Genomic DNA, 20,185 nt, shown 5'->3' on the forward strand with positions numbered 1-20,185 from the left:
ATGTATTTGTCTTTGATTTGGTAATCAATGGATGAAGTGAAATGTATGCTAATAAATATCTGTCTCTTTCTGTCTTTCAGTATTAAAAATGAGACCTGATTTTTAATACCTTTAAAAAAAATAGGGAATATAGTTTTTCTTGTCTGTAATCACTAGAGTGTGTAAGCGCTTGACTTCTATTGTAGTATGATGATCGACTTAACATAAAAGTACCTCTGAGAGTACAGAATTGAGTGTATGTAGATGGAAGAGCTCAGGATCATTTAAATAGTAAAAGATCAGGGATGGAACCATGTAAGTCCTTATCAAAACCAGTGTTTTAATAAGGGAGGAGTCAGTGCTCAGTGGCAAAGAAGGAAATGTCAAAGAGAAGGTGACTTAGCAGCCCAGGCCATTGCCAACCCTGTTCAACTTTTCAACCTCCCTCTAGTTAAATTTCAGTTAAGGTTTCTTATGAAGACTGCAGCGAACCACAACACAAATAAACATATGCCCCACAGTTTTTATGGAATATGGTTTTCTAAATGTGTTCTTTTCCTTTCCTTTATGTCGTTCGGTCACCAGGTCATTGTAGGAATCTCCATATTCCATAGGAGGAAAATTGCCAGTCTGAAAATTCAGTGTCTGTAGCGTTCTATTGCTTATCACATTTTTGCCCTCTAGGTGCCAACCTGGATTCACTGGAGCAAGATGTACTGAGAATGTGCCCATGAAAGTCCAAAACCAAGAAAGTATGTTAAAATAATCTGAAATTTGCTTTCTCCCCCAAACTACAGCAACAATTACTACCACTTGGTGCTTTTACATTTCAGTTGTAACTGATTCCTTTTGTCCCAACAATGGTTTAAGCACTCGGGGCATAGACTCATTGGACGTGAGCTGGTTTCACAGTCTCTCAGCTTAGGGCCCTAAAGATCGGAGAGGTAGACCAGAAGGACCAGCCAGGATGGCCGGTGATGCTGGCAGCTAAGGCAGGCAGGCCAACCCACAAAACCATTTCCTTCCAACACCTTTGACCAAAGCTCTCAAACAGAAAACTGGCTCAAAGAAAACCTCAGAGTTAATTGGTAGGTGAGTCCCTTTGAGAGAAAGGTGTCACTTGAGATGCTGCCATCTTCCTGTCCTCCGGACCCTCGGAGCACATTTGGTCCGAACATTGAATCCTTTGGGGGGAACACACCCGAGTCCGGAAACCATGGTTGGGACAAAGACTCAGTTCCTGAGAGTGAATTCACCAAGTTCATTCAAATGACACTGAAGGAGCTTCTTTCTCGCGTATATTCACCTCTTCTCTTTTTCTCTGTTTTTTCTACCATTGTTTTTTGTTTCTTCTCTCAGGTGCCCAAATGAGTTTACTGGTGATCGCTGCCAAAACTACGTAATGGCCAGCTTCTACAGTACGTCCACTCCCTTTCTGTCTCTGCCTGAGTAGGAGCATGCTCAATCGGTGCCACTTTCTTGTTGCTGCGTCTCCCCTCAGATCTCACCTAGAGCTAGATGTGTTTTACCAGGTCTAACACTGACTGCCTCTGCCTGTCGCATGAGAACATTAACAAAAGCGATTGTATTACTTCCTCTGTTCGTGACTAGTTGGCTCTGAGATAACTAATAGGTGTGTGAGGCTCCGGATGCTTCTGAAATTGATACTGGATAATGTGATACACAATGATAGTCAATATCACACAGTGCAACTATAATAAAGGCATTTAAAAGTCTCACTTTTATTGATAAAATAAAATCATTCCGCTCAGCAGTCCCATCTTCTTTATAAAATGGCAACACCCCGAGAAGGATGTTGCTAAGTTGTAATCAGTAATGCACTTGAAATGATGGTAAGTTAATTTTGGCTCAGAATGTGTTATTTATAACAAATAAACATACTAAAAAGAGTTCAGATGTTTCTCTTCATTAACAGTTTGCATGTAGGTATTAAAAAAAGCACTGAGTAGGAAAGTTACGAACAAACATTTCACAGCAAATGAGATATCCTGGCTTCTCCTTATGTTGCGTTAGGAAAAAAGGGATTCAGAGCTAGTTTAAGCAATCATTTATTTATATTAGCTTTTCTTTATGCTAGCTTTAATTATAATTTTAGGGACAAATAGGTTCTTAAAAAGTATTATTTACTTTGAAATATAATAGTTTACCTCTAGGTGGATATTTTTAAATGCAGAACTGGGAAATTTTGACAGGTTTCTATGGCTTCTTGAAGTTTTGAACCTCATTCCCAGGCAACCCAGTTCACATGTGTATAATGTGCACGGATAACTAAATTAAGCAATTTGTTCTTCCGTTGTGAACTGGGCTGTCCCATTTAATTCTGGAGCTTTCAAAGCATTATATTTAAGGTTGAAAATTTTTTTTTTCCTGTGAAAGAACAGATGATTCCAAGTTTGCCGGTAATAACATCACCTGTATAGCCAGTAACTGCCAGGGTTCCACTAGAGCAGCCATAGACAATGCATTAACTGATGAGCATAGCTGTGTGCTATTAAAACTTTATTTACAAAAGCAAGTAGGTGGGTTGGATTTATCAACCCCTGATTCGGACTGTCAGTTGCTCACCCTCAGAAATATTTCACATAGCTAAATCGGTGTAAATTCACATAACACAAGGAATAGCAACATGAGCCGGTCATTTGGGGGCCCTAAAAGAATTAGATTTATCTTTACTCATGTGCATGCAAAGAATAAGTTTCAGTTCCTCCTGTTAACACTTATGGAAGAATAAATTTCATGGAAAAAGTAATTTCATATGCATTAAAGGGAGATGACATACATAATACTCAATCATTTATTTAGAGAGGTGTTGCTTTTGTGTATTTCCATAAGCTGCCCATCGAAGGTTATATCATAGGCCACTTTCTGTTGAGAAAAATTAGTAATTTGACTTTGCTAAATTTTCAAAGACAGCCTTGCGTTTATCCCCAAATCTTTAAATAATATACATTTAATGGACAGAACTTTTCTCCCCACACCTGTAGGTTAATTTTTTTAGAGGTAGATAAGATGCAAAGTAGAAATAGAAGAGAAGTAATAGAATTCTACTCAATATAGTAAGTCATTCCTTTTAGAAATCAGTTTGTATTCAAATAATACAGATTTAGCAAATCATGTGGCTGTATAAATTTGATAGCATTATATTTTAGAATTTAGTGAAAATTCTGAACATTTTTATTATACTTGAACTTTTGGTGTTACGTAGAGTTTCATTGTGTGCTGAAAGCAATGTTAGGGCACTATATAGAGAAAAGCATTTTAAAAATGAAGCTATTTCTCTAAATAATGATGCAGTTAGATCTGACAGTAGTAACCAGAGAAAATGTTTTCAACTTCTATTTTAGACCATTTTCTTTTTCATAAGCTATCATTTAAAAATAGCTATGTATTTAATCAGTGTGATTCCTTAAATAAATTCTTTAGTAAGCTTTCGGTTGTACTTTTGGAAGACATTCAGGAAAGCAGCATTCGTATTTACCCTGATGTAACAAAGATTAATAGGAAGCCCATTTAGGAACAAGATCTGTAACGGCTGTGCATCAATGCTGCTTCAGATCTGGAAATGTAAGAGCTGCCGTTCAGAAACTGCTTTCTGAAGTTGTCTTTCTTGGAGTTAATTTTTTAACTTCTGTATCTTATGTTCTCAATTTTCATTTCTGCAAATCCCTCTATAGAAGACAGGAAAATAAATTTTGCTGCTTTAAGAACGTTATGTTCAAGTTACAGTGTAGCCTGCACAAAGGATAAAAAATGTTGCCACAGTGGCAATGATTAAAACTTAATTGTTTGTGTCCATAAAGTCTGAAACCCATACATAAATTTTAAAAGAAAAGCTATTCCCCAGGTTCAAAGAGAAACATTTTTTCAACTTACTGAACTGCATTTTCAGTTAAAGAATGACATTCTAAAAGAATGTACAATTTTTTAAATGCTTATTAGCACATAACTTACGTTATTAGAATTTGATGCAATTTTTCTGGTCACAGTTTCCTATGGGCATTTATTGATGGATGAAAATGGATTTAAAGTATGAAAGAAAGGAACAAATGTATATTTTATATGGTTTTCTTGAAGGCAGCCATTTGCCTCGAAATAAAAGGTGTTTGTAATACTTTCTAGGAAAATATTGTCAAGGTTAGTCAGCTTCAAATTTCACCTATCTTGACACAGAATTCCTATTTAAAGGATTAAATTCATCACTGTAGGGGTGGGGGCGTGTGCCTATACAGACAATTCATAATTGATTTATAAATTTATTAAACATAAAAAAGCACTCACAGCTTTAATAGAGTCAGTATGGACAAGTATGTCATATATAAACTAATATATAATAGGAAGTAATTATTGATTAGTCCAAATTATAGAATATAACTTTTAACCATATTCTTGGAATGAGTAAATCCAGTAGATATCCTTAAAAGTAGTTTTGAATCAGAGGTTACTAGTGCATAAATTTATTATGTTGATTTCTAAATGCTTTAAAAACCATTGAAGCTACTAACTTATTTATCCAACATGTGTATCTTGCTGACAGTAGAATAAAGGCACAATCCTTGACATAAATTATCATAAAGTCCAACTGAGTGTCAGTGAGACTTTATTGTGTGTGTGTTGGTGAGCGTGCTCATGTGCACATGGAAATTTGGGAGCGAAGAGAGAGTCTCCTATTACATTTCAAAAGGCTCAGTGGCAATACGGATTTGTATATGTGAAAAAAAAAAGTACCTACATTTGTAAAGGTAAGTCAAAAATTAAAAGTCAGACACCAAATTGGTCCCATCTAGCAGTGGCATTTACAGAACTCCTTGAAAAGTCTCAGAGGTGCAGAGAGTCAGGACTATACATATGTCTTTGATATTATTTGCATAAGGAGGCCCAAAATATTAAAGAGTAAAATCCTGAATATCTTCAAGTTTTAACAGAAACCATGACATGCTGTACAGATAATTGTGGTAAAAGAAAGTTGTTTTATTGTTCTTTTCTGTGATGCAATTGAAAATTTAAATTAACCTACAGGTTAATCAGTTTTCTTCGAATAATTATCAAATCCTAAAGCAAAGGATTAGTGAGTCAATATTTAATAGTTTCTGAAGACTCTTAGGTTTAAATTAATTTTTGATATTGCTTACTGCACAGCAGGAAATCACATGTAGAAAAGGAAACTAAATTGTTTACAGTAACCTTGGTGTTTCTGAATTATTAATTTAATTTGAAAAATGTAGTGGCTAGACACAAGTTCAATAGGAAGCGTATGACACATAATGAGCCTAAGCCAGCATTAGATGAAATAGAACAGATAGAAAGTAATAACCTTTTCATCAAATGAAAAGTGTTTGTGTATTCTTTCCTTGACTCACAATGAAAGAAATGTGGCCAGCAATAGAAAAAATAAATTAGAGCAGTATTTGCTCCGGGTTGAAAATGACCGATGCATGTTTCCTCTGCTTGTGTCCTCGTTAGGGCTTATGGCCAGAAGAGATTCCAGTTTTAAGGACCAATTTCCCTTTGAATTATTTGAAATTGGAGCTGCCTGATATGAATGACTTCCCATGAAATGAAATTATAGTTAGGCTCACAGACTTACCTATAAAACTGTAAATGCAGTAATATGTATGCATGGGCATGCTACTAATTTTATTGAAGACTTAACCAAGCTTTCTACGCAACTAATGTAGATCATTAGCAGTGTTCATGTAGGCATGGAATAATGATTCTCTGGAAAGAGTTTCTGTAGATATCTCTTGATTTTTAACCCTTAAATTATTACTGACCGGTAGGAGGAAAAGGCATAAGATGGAAGGGATTCTAGGGAGAAAAACTGAGTCCCATCTTCAAGGAAATGTGTAAGGAAATTTCAGATCACTTCCTTGGAAAATGAATTCTTGTACTTAATGTTCCAAAGTTTATATGAAGGGAGCAAATGGGGTTGGGGGAGATGTCATTTTGTCCAGTTGAGTGTTGCACAGAAACAAGTGAAGTTCATTTGGATTTGAACAAATTGCTATTTTGCTGTGAACGTTGTGCAACCAATTTAATCCTAAATCCCTTGGCTTTTAAATTATAAAAAGTTTAGGTTATTTGCCTGAGTACCCTTGACCTAGGGCAGACCAAACTATCTATTATACATCATGCCTCTTATTGTTATTTGATATACTCTGATTTTTTTTTTAATCTGGAAGCTTTATTTCATTAAGAGGTGAAAAGTTTTTAAAGTCTAAATTCTTGGGTATACCCCAAGAGCTTTCAAAGCTTTCCTGGCCATGAATTAGTTAAAAAGAATCCTACAGGCAATAAGTGGCCCAAGGTAGATTTCCAGATAGGTCCGAGCTCTTAAACCATTTTGTTGTTGGCCACCATCTTTCATGGCTCCTCTCTTCCACAGGATCTCCCTGGGACACATATGTTAGGATCCTAAGCATTTTGTCAGTGAGAAACTAACTGATCCAAAGTTAATGAACAGGCAAATGGCAGAGGCAGGACCTGGAACTGTTACAGCTCCAGCATACTTACCATCTTATTTTCTGCTCTCTACTTGAGGTCCTTTGTCCATGCCCAAACTGATGTTTCTGTTAGAAGAACCTCTCAACTGCACATTTTCAAACTTAAGAGATGCCTTGTCTTATTTATGGACCGCCCTGGCATCTCCAGTCAGTGATCAAGGGAAGAAGCCTAGACTTCTGAATCTGTTTTCTTCCCGTTCTTCTTCCCACAGGCGTCTCCACCATACACGCACAAATAGCGAATCCTCAAGGGTCCCACCCAATGAAATTCAATTAACAATCTCTTGCTTCATTTCTGGAGGTTTTTTGTTTTTATTTCTAATTGGCCCAATTCCCCCATTTCTTCACTAGAGCCTTTCCAGGTTCTAGTAGTCCTTTCATTCTGGAGCCTCCGCTCGACACCTCTGCCAGGACTGTGGGCTGTGAGCTCAGGCCTTTGAGTCGCCTTCCCTGGGCAGCCCCACCCACAGGGCCTCTGAACCCTGTGCTCCCACCTGGGTGTCAGAGCTCAGCACTGTGGAGTGATCGTCTAATTGGTTCTCTGTTATTTGAGGAAGTAATACATTGAGATTAACTAAGGACTCCAAGAATTGGATCCTTCCCTCAGCTCCCTTCTTTTTTTTTTTCCTTTTTTTTTTTTTTTTTTATTTGGAAAAGCGAGGCATTGACAATTTGTCCTATGCCACCCAGGAGTTCTTTGAAAAAAATGGAAGTAGGCTCTGTGCCCCCAAGTCCCTCTCTGGCATTTTGGGCAGGAGCATTTGTTGCTTTCTGTGAATAAAATGTTATATAAATGGTGGAGAAAGTAGAAGGTTGGGAGCAGAAAAGGAGATAGGTTTTCTTAAAAATAATAATAATAATAACCCAAACAACAAGAAATATTAGAGCATGACCATCCACCAACTATGGAAAATGTAAGTCCAATGCAGTAAAAATTTCAGACCAAATCGCTATACTCTTGGCTTCTACTCCTGGCTCTGCCACTGTGTGCCCTTGGGTAAAAAACAGAATCACCTCTCTAGAACTTTGCTTCTGCCTTTTAAAGAGGGGAATGAAATAATACCGAATGCTTTTTTTGGTTACAAATACGGTATTTCTGTTCCCAGATGATGAAGTAGCATAGAGGATAGTTGAACAGTACAACTTCTCCCTCAGTAAGGTCTTTTAAGGGTTAATAAAGACAGGTGTGCTGGTATTTGCACACCTCTTAAAAAAGAAGAGCTCCCTATGGGGACTCACAGAGCATACCTGAGCACTGCTTCCTTAACCACCCACCATTTGTCCTGTCAAATGTGCACGCACAGAGAGCCGTAATAGTCATGTGTAATGTGTTTTGGAGTGCAGTGTATTGCTCTTTTCTGAAACTTTTTTCCCTTTCTTTCTTTTTTTTGTCAACTTTCTGCATTGGCAGAGCATCTTGGGATTGAATTTATGGGTATGGACAATCATCATTCCTTTTAGCCTGCAGAATTTAGAACCTATGAGCTGAAATCTTTTCCCTTTCTACTCTTACCTTTCAGTTCTTAACTAATTTCCTTTTCCTTCAGAAGGGATCATACAGCTATAACAATGATTTCTCTGCTTCCAATCTATGGGTAGTTTACCGAAGTGTCAGAGTACAGCAGTTTCTAGATCCCCAAACTTCACTTAAGAGTTTAAAACCACCTCACCTGCTGCAAAGTCACACATATCCTATGTTCCTTGACCTCCTGATTGGATCTGACCATGCTGTTATTGCAGAGCTGGGGTAAGTTGGAGAGATGCATAAGGCTATGGGAGGAACCAAACCTGCCCTGAGAGAACAAAAGAAGCTCTAAATGCCTCAGCTTAAAAACACGCCACATCTTAGGCTGATGAGAATTTGACATTCAATATAAAAAATCATCCACTTAATAGAGTAACATGGAAAACCTTTATGTTGCAATGCAATATCATATGCGCAGACTCTGATTTTCTGGGGACATTCAAGCGCGACTCTAGTCAACCTCATTATCTTATGAGCAAGGAAATAGAAAACAGAAAGAAATAAGCCCAGTGCTATTTTAGGTGGAAATTCTAGCACTAATGGAATTAACCTTGAGTCACTTAGATTATCCAGAGAAGTAATCAAATAGAAACGTTCACACTGTAAACATAAAATATCTCTTATCAGCATATGAATTTGGGGAATACTCCCTTTGAAGGCTTCATCCTAGATAACGGGGAGCCAGGGTCAGTCTTGGGAGGAGAGGGAAGCCATTCTGTCACCCCAGAGGCCCCACAGTGCAGGTACCCAGGCTTACTGAACACCACATGCAGCCCTCGAACATGGCTGTGAGTCAACAAAGCAATGTCCTGCTTAAAAGAATAGCTGATCTCCCTGCAGCTGGTGTCGATGACATCATGCAGTGAGGGCACCCTGTAGCATATTTGCTACTCTCTTTTGGATGATAACATCACAGTCTCTACCTAATATACTTTCCATCATTCATGGAAAACTAGGCTGTTGCAAGTTCTGTCCGTTACAAGGTAGAAATTCAATTGATTGCCCATCCCTCTGCCCAAGAAAAAACTTGGAAGAGAAACTATTCATTTGATGAGAAAATCCCCACATATATGAGTGACCCTTTGCATATCACAGAACATCTCCCAAGAGTAAAAAGCAAGAGAGTTCCCACCAATACCACTCGGGTGGTAGGTTATCTACATGATGAGAGGGATCTATTAGATTACATCCTTCAGAATAAAAATTGTTCCACTACTGAAAAGGCTTACCGGCCTTTCCTGCAGGGAGGAAGAAAAATCCACCATCACTTCTTCCTTTTCCTTAACAGCATCTTTGTCCCATTTTATCACTTTAGGGTCTAACTAGAATTTAATATTTGTATTCCCAAACAATGAGGTAGGGCAATGGATACTTCAGATATAGGCCCTCTCCCTCAGGAAGATCTGAGGGTCAGTAAAGAAACATCATGCTGGTATCTGCACACCTCTTAAAGGCAAAGGTTCCAAAGACTCCACAAGTCCCAGGACAGCCAGTGTGCTGAACCAGAACGTTCTGTTCTTAAGGAAAATCAGACCTCAAAGGTCAATTACCATTGAGAAAGACAAGGCTTCTGTCTCTTAGCCTGGCCAGATCAGACTGGAAAACATGCTTGATCTGTTTGACTTCAATGTGTCCAGCCAAACCATAAAGACTCGAAAGCATTTCCATTTATTAAGGCAGATCCACCAACTGGACTGATGGATTCTTTTTTTTCAGCACTGCCTCTAATTTGCTCTTGCCCTATTGACCCTGTCACACACTGGGGGAAAAAAAATAAGGGGAAAAGAGGGTTAAAAGAGCCCATTGTTTATATGATTGTTCATCAAGTATTTCTCTTTTAACACATTAATAAAGTGGGGAGGGGGTTCCCCTACAGTAGTAAATCACTGGAAAATGAAATAGAAACCGAAATGAGAAACATGTAGTATGTTCAGTAAATACTGTTTTGAATACAGAATCTTAATCCTATATCTGTATTCCATGGGCCTTGGTTTTGATTGGTTCATCTTGACACTTTTGCTATACCCTTTGGCCTTTACTGAGCTTGCCTTTTTATCTCTATGACCAATTACACTGGAAAAAATGTGTCTTCCCATATAACATGGGCAGAATGGTGAGTCAGCTTAGCACGTGTTCTAACAAACTGAGGTCAGTCTATTCTTTCATAATTAGCAGCCATCAAAAACCTTGTCGACGGAATCCCTGGGAGTATGAGTGATGCCCTTTTACCCCTTTAGTCCTTAGATACATGCCATTTTTGTAGTTGGCAGAAGTAACTTCCCAGCTTTTTCTAAAGATAGAATGTTAAGATGCCAGCGTCCCAAGCCCTCACCCTTTCGAAAGAAGCCAAGAGAATGAGCCAGAGAGGGCACAGTAAAGCAGGGTCCTCATTCTCCTAGTAACGATACTTACAGACTGCTGTTTCTGAACCGACTCATCACACCCAAAGGAACCCTGCGTCCGGGGCCCCTGGAAGAAGGACCAGTGGGGCGTTGCCTCCCCTTCTTAGACAAATTGCTAAACACTGATGCGCATGCCAGGTCAAGGAGGAGGCTCCTGTGGATCCTGCTCACAGATTAACACCTCATGAAATTTAATTCCCTGTCCTGGGGCTTTGGGGGAGGGGAGGCAGCAGACACAGCAAGTAACATAAAAGCATTCACATTCCACATCCTCATCTGACTTTTGCGGCACAAAAATATGTGACCCCCCCCCCCCCCACTCTATGTCTCCTGGGTCATTGTTTCACTGCAATGCACCAGCTGCTTTGCTTTCTAATTGTGGCTTCCACGTGACCGCCAGCCTAGGGTAGGAGTTATGCTGTATGGGATAACCCTTCCAACTTTGCATCCACTCTCTCTTCCTGCCCAGCATTTCCTCCCTCTGCTTTTATTTTGTTTATTTATTTTTCCTCCCTTAGTATCAGGCATGCTGTGCCAGGGACTTCAGATGGCTCCTTCACTTTTAATCTTGTTTTTCCCTCCTACCTGACTTCTTCCCATTCTCTCTGTCATTCTGTCAGTCTGTCTGTCCTCTTGGTTTGTTTTTTCCTTTCCACTTCCAACCCTTTTGATTTGTTTTTGTAAAATTTCTGCAGCATTCTAGTCTTTTACCCACTGACTTCTCTTCTCCTCCTCCTCCTGTTAATAATCAGTGCTATATTAATTTGATTTGACAATGTTCCTGACCTGTTAACTGGAATTTGATTACCATGGGCTTGGCTTGTAGGAAATGTTTTGTTTAATGATAAGGTCTACTGTATCACAGAAATTAAAATGCACTTTTTCATTTCAAGAAAAATTCCCGCGGCTTGCCCTTTCTCCGTAAAGAAGATTGAAAATGTTTCCTAAGGCCCCATGTTGATGTCCAGATAAGAGACCTTCATTTGTAGGACATCCCCCAGTTTTTGGCCAGCTTATTAATCAATTTGGCAAGTTTGGCTTACATTGCTTTTTAAATGCGGTTTGAGTTCTCTTTTTTGGTGAACTTGCGAACGTCTTCCAATAAATGTAATTAGACTGGTCGGAAGCTCAGTTCCCAAGGGATCAGGCTCACCGTTAAATCTGCCTGTTTTGTTAAGAACCTGACCTACCAAAGCATAATTAAGTGATCCCTCCCCCCAAACTGATTTGCGAATAGAAAGACTTCCATGAAGAAGAGACCTGGTTGCATTAAAGGTACAGTGGTACTATTAACCCACAGTTCTAAGCATCACATTCCCTTCCATAACGTCCTTCAGCTAATTTGCCAGGCTGGTGACTACAGGGATGTACAATCTATTCCAAGTCACATATCACGTGTGCTAGTGGTTTCTTTACGCAGATAAATTTGGTTTCTAAGTACAGTTGGTGAAGTGGTGATAACTGTCCTTCAAAGGACAGATCTTCATTTTGGCCCCAGACTGTCCTACCCACCATATTGGGTTTTCTCTGATACAGTGCCCTGCTACCCCCAAAGTCTTGCTTATGTTCTTATTTTACTGTTAAATGTTAGAGATCCTGCCTCGGTTTTATTGCTAACTACAAGTCAAGCTCATGTTTGCAAATGTCTCTGAATTTTTTTTTTTCAAGTTAGAAATGGCTCCTTGTAAAGACCACTGGAATATAAAATAGCTGGGAAATCAAAAGAGGTTTGGGAGTGGGGAGGGGGTAACAGAGAAGGGTGATGGTGGTCCCAATGGTTCCAATCCCAGCTCCTTTTATTGGCATTGATTCCTGTTGCCTTTGCAAGAGATTTTTTTTAAATTGAAAACTACAGTTTTAACTAAATAATTATTTTATAATTAATGTTTATGATTTACCAGTTAAATACATATATATCTGTAGTTTCTAAGTAATTTAATAGTATAATTTTTTTTATTGCAAATGGCCCCAACTGGCTTTGCTGTTTATGCTCAAAGTGTAATGCAGAGTATGCTGTAACTTAAGTATGTCTGCAAAAGTAATGAATTGTTACATATTTACTTTCTTGTGAACATGGACAATGCCATGCAGCATGCCAACTGTTCAGTTTTTAAGTCCTGGCAAGAATAAGGGGGCTTTGGTGACATCTGTTCTCATCACTTTCCAGAAGCGGAGGAGCTCTACCAGAAGAGAGTGCTGACCATCACTGGCATCTGCATCGCTCTGCTTGTGGTCGGCATCATGTGTGTGGTGGCCTACTGCAAAACCAAGTAAACCTTCCTCCTCCATGCCTCTCTCTCCTTAGCACAGAGAAGACGGCTTAGCTGGCCCAGGGCTTTGCAGAAAGCATTTTCAACAGCCTAGTCTTGAAAACGGGGAAGTGGGGAGGCGGGGGGGGGGGGCATTTCTTCTCATTTTTTCCTCTGAATAATCTATTTTGAGGACTTTTTTTTTTTTTCTAATCACATACCTAGAAAGCTTTGCCTATTTGTGTGAAAGTGTTCAGAAGACTTCTGGACATTCACCATGACCTGTGACCCAGGAATGGGTTGGGAGGGACGGGCTTGTGGGATGCGCATGTGCATGTGGATGAGTGTGGGCCCACCACATCCCAAGAGGACCAAGAGGACAGTGGTAGGCGCCCAATATGCACCTGTCATGTCACTGCTGAGGACACATTCCACTTTGCACTCAGACTTAGGAGATAATGGAAACACTTGGTGACGTTGGGAATGCAGGTTTTTAAAACATTATTGCAATTACTTTCCCATTTCGTCTAATGAGCTTATTGGCTCCAATGCTTTCAAAGTGTGAGATGTACAAAAGGAATCTCATGGGAGGAAAATCATGCAAATCTTGTTTTGAAAGAATAAGAGAAAACAACGCAGATCTGTGTTCACTATATCTGGTCCTTTATTAACAAACACAATTACCATGTGACCCGAATTCCTTTCACTTTTCTTTCTTACATAGAAATGCTTCAAGTAGGAAATAAGGTTAACAGTTTTGTTTCGTTTTGTTGCTTCATCACGTAAATTCTCTTGCCAAAACTAGTCATGGGGATATTATCATGACCTGAATGTTGCACTGAGGAACAAACACAATATGCTTATAGCACCACCATAAAATTAAGGGCACAGATGACATTTTCTTAATACCTTTGGATTTCATGAGTTGTCAGAATCGAGTAAATGATAGAGATAAGCCATACTGGAATCTACTTTACGAGTCTTACTATATTCTATCTCAATATTTCAATATCCATTACCTAGTTCTACAAAAAGTATTACTAGAATAAGATCATGTTACAATTGTGCTAAATCTATGGGCAAAATATATACCTAGCTGCACTCACATACAATGCTATACACACACTGTGTAGAAGGTACACAATTAGCTGCATCTTCTTAAGAGACACACAGGCAAAATTATAAATGAAACCATCCTTATCCCACTGCGCCACCCAGGGATCCCGGTGATCATCCTTATCATTGATGCATCAATTGCATGGCACAAATTGTTACCTAAGACAAATGACCATCTGTAAGGCTCAGGCAAAGATGGATTGATTACAAAGTTGAGGTTTGAGCCAAGTAAAACTTGATTTATCTTGTCTTCTCTTTCTTCTTATCTCTCAGCAGTCCAGTTAGATTTCTGTAAGAATCCCACTCAGCTTCTAAAATCTATTCACTAAGAATGTGTGATTCCACTTCTGTCCATAGGCAAATTCTGAGATGGAGTGGCATACCATCTTCCGCCACCACCACCACCAATCTCCTACCTGAGTTGTGTGTTGGTGGAATAAAGAATTGGCTGTACCAAGAAATGTAAATAAGAGAAAAAATAAATGCTCCCTTTTTCCTATCCAGGAAACAACGGAAAAAGCTTCATGACCGGCTTCGGCAGAGTCTTCGGTCTGAACGCAACAACATGGTGAACATAGCAAACGGGCCTCACCACCCCAACCCGCCCCCCGAGAACGTCCAGCTGGTGAATGTATGTTGAGTCTGGCCAATGGAAAAGCTCAGCATCTCTCCTCTGTTCAGGCACCTTGACATTTATTTTCTAAAGCTCTTAGGCTCTTAGCTACTGCCATTAATCACCCCAGCTTCCAGGAATGCAGAGTTTTGCCAGGACAAAATAATGGGAACATTTTTTAAAGTGAATTTGGTTACGGTAAAACCAGCACATTTCCTCTTGTAAAGTGTTCATTAAGGGGTTGGAATCATAATATTGGGTTCGTTCTGCAGGAAGGGCATAACTGGAAGAAAGAAAAGAAAAACACATAAGAAAATAATAAAATTAATCATACAAGAATCAGAAGGAACTTTTTTTTTAATGATTTGGAAATGAAAGCTTCTCTATTTTTTTTAAATTTATTTATGATAGTCACACAGAGAGAGAGAGAGGCAGAGACATAGGCAGAGGGAGAAGCAGGCTCCATGCACCGGGAGCCCGACCCGGGTCTCCAGGATCACGCCCTGGGCCAAAGGCAGACGCTAAGCCGCTGTGCCACCCAGGGATCCCAGCTCCTCTGTCTATAACTGATTAGTACTGATAACTGAGCTAAGGGCTTTAGAGTGATCTTTTTTATTTATTTTTTATCTTTTTAAATGTATTTATTTATTTATTTATGATAGTCACACACACAGAGAGAGAGAGGCAGAGACACAGGCAGAGGGAGAAGCAGGCTCCATGCACCGGGAACCCGACGTGGGACTCGATCCCGGGTATCCAGGATCGTGCCCTGGGCCAAAGGCAGGCACCAAACCGCTGCGCCACCCAGGGATACCCCAGAGTGATCTTTTTTAGAGGCATCTCCCAGCACCTGATGATTTACTGACTCTGATTTACAAAGGAAGAAGTTAGGGCGTGCAAGGGCCAAATGGCCTATCGGACTCCCTTCTCAGCAGCAAAACTGGAAGAACATAATGCTTTCTGATGCCCTGACTCTTTCTACATGTCAAACCCTCCAGATTAAATATATCTTTAATAACTCAAATATTCTGTTTAAAATTTACCAAGCACTAGGCTTTTAAATATAACTAGGCCATAGAACATTACATTCTGAAGAGTCTTTACATATGATCTTTCAAACCTTCCCTTTTACATAGATAAGGGCCAGAGCTGAACTCAGCTTTCCTGGCTTTCGTAGTATTGCTCTTTTTATTCCAACCTAATTTTTCCTGTTTTCTTCCTTTCCCTCTGAAATGAAGAGGGAAATTTATTTTGCTTTTTTTGGGCAAAGCTGGAAGATTATGTTGCACTGCCATTTTTCTATCCTATAGGCAAGTGTGTATTTTGTATGGAGCAAATATATCCCACACCCGAGTTTAGAGTTGGTGGTTACTCAGCCACCACCAAGTCTTGTAGCAGAGACCTTCCAGAGACAGAGTAAGGTGCTAATATATTAGTTTATTTTTCTGCTTTACTCTCCCTACCAGTGTTCATTAGAATGTTCGTCAGAGTTGATAAATGCATTCCCTACATACAGACACACCTACAATCTGCCACTATGTCTGTTATAATCTATAGGAAGCAGAATGACTGCTTGCATTCCAATTATCCCTCAGGCTGTGTTACTTTGGGCTTTAATCTGTCTAAACCTTATTTCTTCATTATGACAACAGGCCTAAAAATAGTACCTACTTCAGAAAGTTCTATGGGCATTAAATAAGACAATCCATATAAAACACTCAGCCCAGTGACACTTGGTGAGTGTTCAATAATTGTTAGATATTATTTTCATTAGATTCACCAAGCTTGCATTGCCTTTCAAGGACCACAAGTGAGATGCCACACAGACTAGAAAGAGCTCATTATTTATGACATTACCGTCTTTTTCTTAAAAACCAAGCTAGCTGCACATCCCAGAAAGAGCCACAAGGAATAGCCCTCTCCACTAAGAGACAAACTAGAGAGTTTCAAGCATAATTCAAGTTGTATATTTTGGAGGTTTCCATAAATACATTAAGTTATTTTACAGACCACAGCCCACTGCTTATAAAATGCCCATTTTATCTGAAAGTATCCCTTTCCACGCCTTTTTCTGTCATTCAATTCCATTTGTTATAAAAACTCACAGCCTTTAAAACACAACTTTGAAATGTGCCTCTTGCACTGATTGAAGGCAAGAATAGCTCATGCGATTTGGTGATGAAAATAAGTAGAATTTACTTGCACTCTATATAGGCCCTCTATGTATTATGTGCTTTGTCAAGATGTATGACCTTGACAGCTTCTGTAAGTCCTTCAAATCTCTCAGTGGCTTTGTTAGGCTCACCACTGACAACAAGTTGAAACTTCCAGTGCTATCATTAAGGAAGTATGGGCCTTTGGAAACTGAAAAAGAAAAGTAGATCCAAAATATAGAGATTGAAAAAAAAAATTCCTCTACTGACTTGGAATTTGAAATAGGACAGAACATCTGTATGCTTTTGTTTCATTCAACTGTCTGTTATTCTTCTTCACTTATAACAACTCTGACAAAAAGGAATATTGGGCAGAGATTTGTATTGAATTCCACTCACATTGCCAGTTGGAAATAAGATAGAAGAAATAGGTCTGTTTCTCATAATACACAGTTAAGATTGGATGCACATCCAAAGGATAATTCATTAATTTCATTTACTGAATTTCAAGGCCATAAAGTCAGGATAGGATTTGCCATCTGACTATTGGAGACATGGAATTTATTATGAGGTATATGTAGCAGAATAGATTTTGTGTATGATGATGATATTACTGTTTTGATTTATATGAATCTTCAAGTTGTGTCTCTTTGTTTATCCAGCAATATGTATCTAAAAATGTCATCTCTAGTGAACATATTGTTGAGAGAGAAGCGGAAACATCTTTTTCCACCAGTCACTATACCTCAACAGCTCACCACTCCACCACCGTCACCCAGACTCCTAGTCACAGGTATGAGAATGAAAAAAAAATTGCATGGCACTACTCCAAGAGTCAATTTCTCTACATTGTCTTTTGCTCTCAGTGCCTAAGAAAGGAACAGGAAATACTTATGAGGCAAGGACATATAGTAAAATGTAAGATTTGGATAAAAACAGACTTTGGACAACAACTGGCTCTGCCACTTAATTGCTGTTTAAATCTGAGCCTCAATTTTTTCATTACTGAAAATGAAAATAATACCCACTCACAGGATTATTGTTCCCCATTAGAGATTGTCTTTCCTTGTGCCTGACTACTCATTGAATTATTGGTCTTAGGTGCTATGTAATATTTAGAAGTTGACTTCTTCCAATGATTGGATTGCCCTTAGAAATTCACATGAGAGCTCATTTGATAGCTGAACTCTAAATTCTTAGATGCCTTGGTGACCCACATGCATCCATATGCATGCTGCCAAGGGCAACCCTAGACCGCCAAATATACCTCATAGGCCAAGTGTCTCCTTAACCTAAGCTACTCAAGGACAGAGAGATTGTAAGAACACTTAGTATATACTGATATTTGGTATATATGTGTTGAACAGGTAAACAAATGCATAAACTGTATCCTTACAAAGCCAAACAAAATCAGGATCCTCGCTATAGCAAATAATAATTCTCTTCTGAGACAAATAATGTTATAGTGAACTGCTGATACACCAGTAAGTTAGAAATAGTTACCAGGTCACTTCCTTTCGTTTCCATTTTTGCATGTAATTAAAAAATATCTACATATATCTCTTTGCCTCTCACATTTCCAGCTGGAGCAATGGGCACACAGAAAGCATCATTTCGGAAAGCCACTCTGTAATCATGATGTCATCAGTAGAAAACAGTAGGCACAGCAGCCCCTCTGGGGGCCCAAGAGGACGACTCAATGGCTTGGGAGGCCCTCGCGAATGTAACAGCTTCCTCAGGCATGCCAGAGAAACCCCTGACTCCTACCGAGACTCTCCTCATAGTGAAAGGTAAAACCAAAGGGCAGAGCTACTACAGAGGAGAAAGAACCCCAGTAGAAGAATCCCCATGAGTAGACTCAAGATTTCCTTGGGAGAGACCCAAGGAAATCTACTCTGATGACAATCAGAGGCAGCAGTTACATGTTCTAGGCATTTTCTAGTTGATGAAGTCATCTTTTTGTTGGGCTGAAGTCATTTCATCTGAGCTATTGTCCCAGGGGCTGGTGGGCAACAGACTCTTAAGGAGCGGGAATGGTTTGATGTGGAAGATTCAGCTAACCTGGAGTTCTTAGGCTCAGACCCAGTTGGGATCTCAGTTTTCTCATTTGGGGACTTTAGAGAGATGGCACCAATGATCAATAAGGACCCTTCTAGAATTCTAATTTGCTGAGTCACCCAAACTCAGGTTGAGCTGGTCTCATGTTCTCATGTGCTAACTCCTTCTGACCTTCCACTCTCAGTTAAATTAAATCAAGGACCATCATGGGGAATAGCTACTTATGTTCTACCATATAATATTCCTTTTAGGAAATTCAAAGAAGGGATGAATAAATATTTTGTATGTTGCATCTGACAGTCTTCACATGTGGTTTTTAAAGCAGATATTGCTTTATTCCAGAATGTTTTCGCTTTCTTCTGGGGATATTGGATTGGATTGGATTGGTTGGATTGGATTGGATGGCGAGGCGAGGGTTACAGACAAGATAAAATAAAGAATAGCGGAAAGTAAAGTAAGGGATGCCTCATAGGAATACCTTATAGAGTCTCTTTATTCATTTTCACTTAAATTGGGAGAGACTTGTATCCAACCAGGATTTGTGGCACCTCAGAAAGCTGTTACTCATTTGTTTTCAGACTCAGAGGGATGTTGTTTGTTTGTTTACTGTTAACACCATCTCAGAGTAATCTTTGACCACTTGTGGAAAGGTTTACGTAATGTCAAATCCATAACTGGTTTCATGGGTGGAGATAAGGCTGATAGACTATTCCCACTCATAGACTGGCTGGGAAGTCCTTATAACAAAGGATGACTAGTTCTGGGCCAGTAGGTCCTATAGAACTAGCCGATCACTTCCTCAAGGGTCTTTACCCCAAAATGGTATTTCAGAGCTTTATAGAATTAGAGGTTCCTCTGTCATTCATCTGTGAAAACGAGGCATGGTCCAAAACCAATTTAAAACATTAGTCTTAAATACATATAATTGTATCTTTATGCATTAAGAAACTCTGTCTTAATCTAGTCTCTTTTGAAACCCAAGAAAGAGGTTAGGGATTAATTCTTCATCGCTACATGTGATATTTCTCTCCAAACGCTGACATTTACCTGCTGTTGTAGGCTTCCATGCATACTGCAAATATTATCTAGGACAAAAAATATACCCGAACCTTGAGAGCATGGAGAGCCACCTTTATATGTGGGCCGAATCTGGATTAGCATTTCTCAGAGAGCTTAAGTATCCCCAAAACAGAAGTTGAAGTGTTGAGCCCCAGGTATCTCCATCTCTAGACACTTTTTCATTTTAGATACAGCTAGACCTCACATCCATCTGACTCTGAATCATGGCTGAAAAGCAGGAGAGTTAATAGAATCCTGTTCCCGTTAGCTAGAGTTCAGATAATGGTGTCCTGTGTCATCACAGGTCATGTCAAATTAAACTCTGTGACATCAATGTGAAGAAAAGAGTCCTTTGGTGCTATGCATGGCAACATTTTTTATCAAACTTGAGAAATGTGACTCTGAATAAGTCACATCTTCCTCAGTGCTAAGTCAGGTCTTCTTGTTGTAGGGGAAAAAAGCACAATATGTTTTTTTAAAACGCACTCAGTGTCTTGACAATGAAATTTA

The 20,185-nt window shown here is 39.2% G+C and overlaps 1 protein-coding gene across 3 annotated transcripts in view; it reads left to right on the plus strand.

The window, feature by feature from the left end:
• NRG1 (neuregulin 1) overlaps positions 1–20,185 on the plus strand; it is a 1,074,849-nt gene that overhangs the window by 1,044,288 nt on the left and 10,376 nt on the right. For 2 of the 3 annotated variants that reach the window (XM_055334836.1, XM_055334837.1), the window contains exons 7-12: positions 1,339–1,397; positions 7,912–7,935; positions 12,595–12,697; positions 14,297–14,423; positions 17,221–17,351; positions 18,142–18,348. In XM_055334836.1, the coding sequence (XP_055190811.1) occupies positions 1,339–1,397; positions 7,912–7,935; positions 12,595–12,697; positions 14,297–14,423; positions 17,221–17,351; positions 18,142–18,348 (651 nt within the window). Of the gene's footprint in view, positions 1–1,338; positions 1,933–7,911; positions 7,936–12,594; positions 12,698–14,296; positions 14,424–17,220; positions 17,352–18,141; positions 18,349–20,185 lie in introns of those variants that run through there. The other variant, XM_055334838.1, reaches the window with a different exon arrangement.

The sequence above is a fragment of the Nyctereutes procyonoides genome, unplaced genomic scaffold (assembly GCF_905146905.1).
Source record: "Nyctereutes procyonoides isolate TBG_1078 unplaced genomic scaffold, NYPRO_anot_genome, whole genome shotgun sequence".
NCBI lineage: Eukaryota > Metazoa > Chordata > Mammalia > Carnivora > Canidae > Nyctereutes > Nyctereutes procyonoides.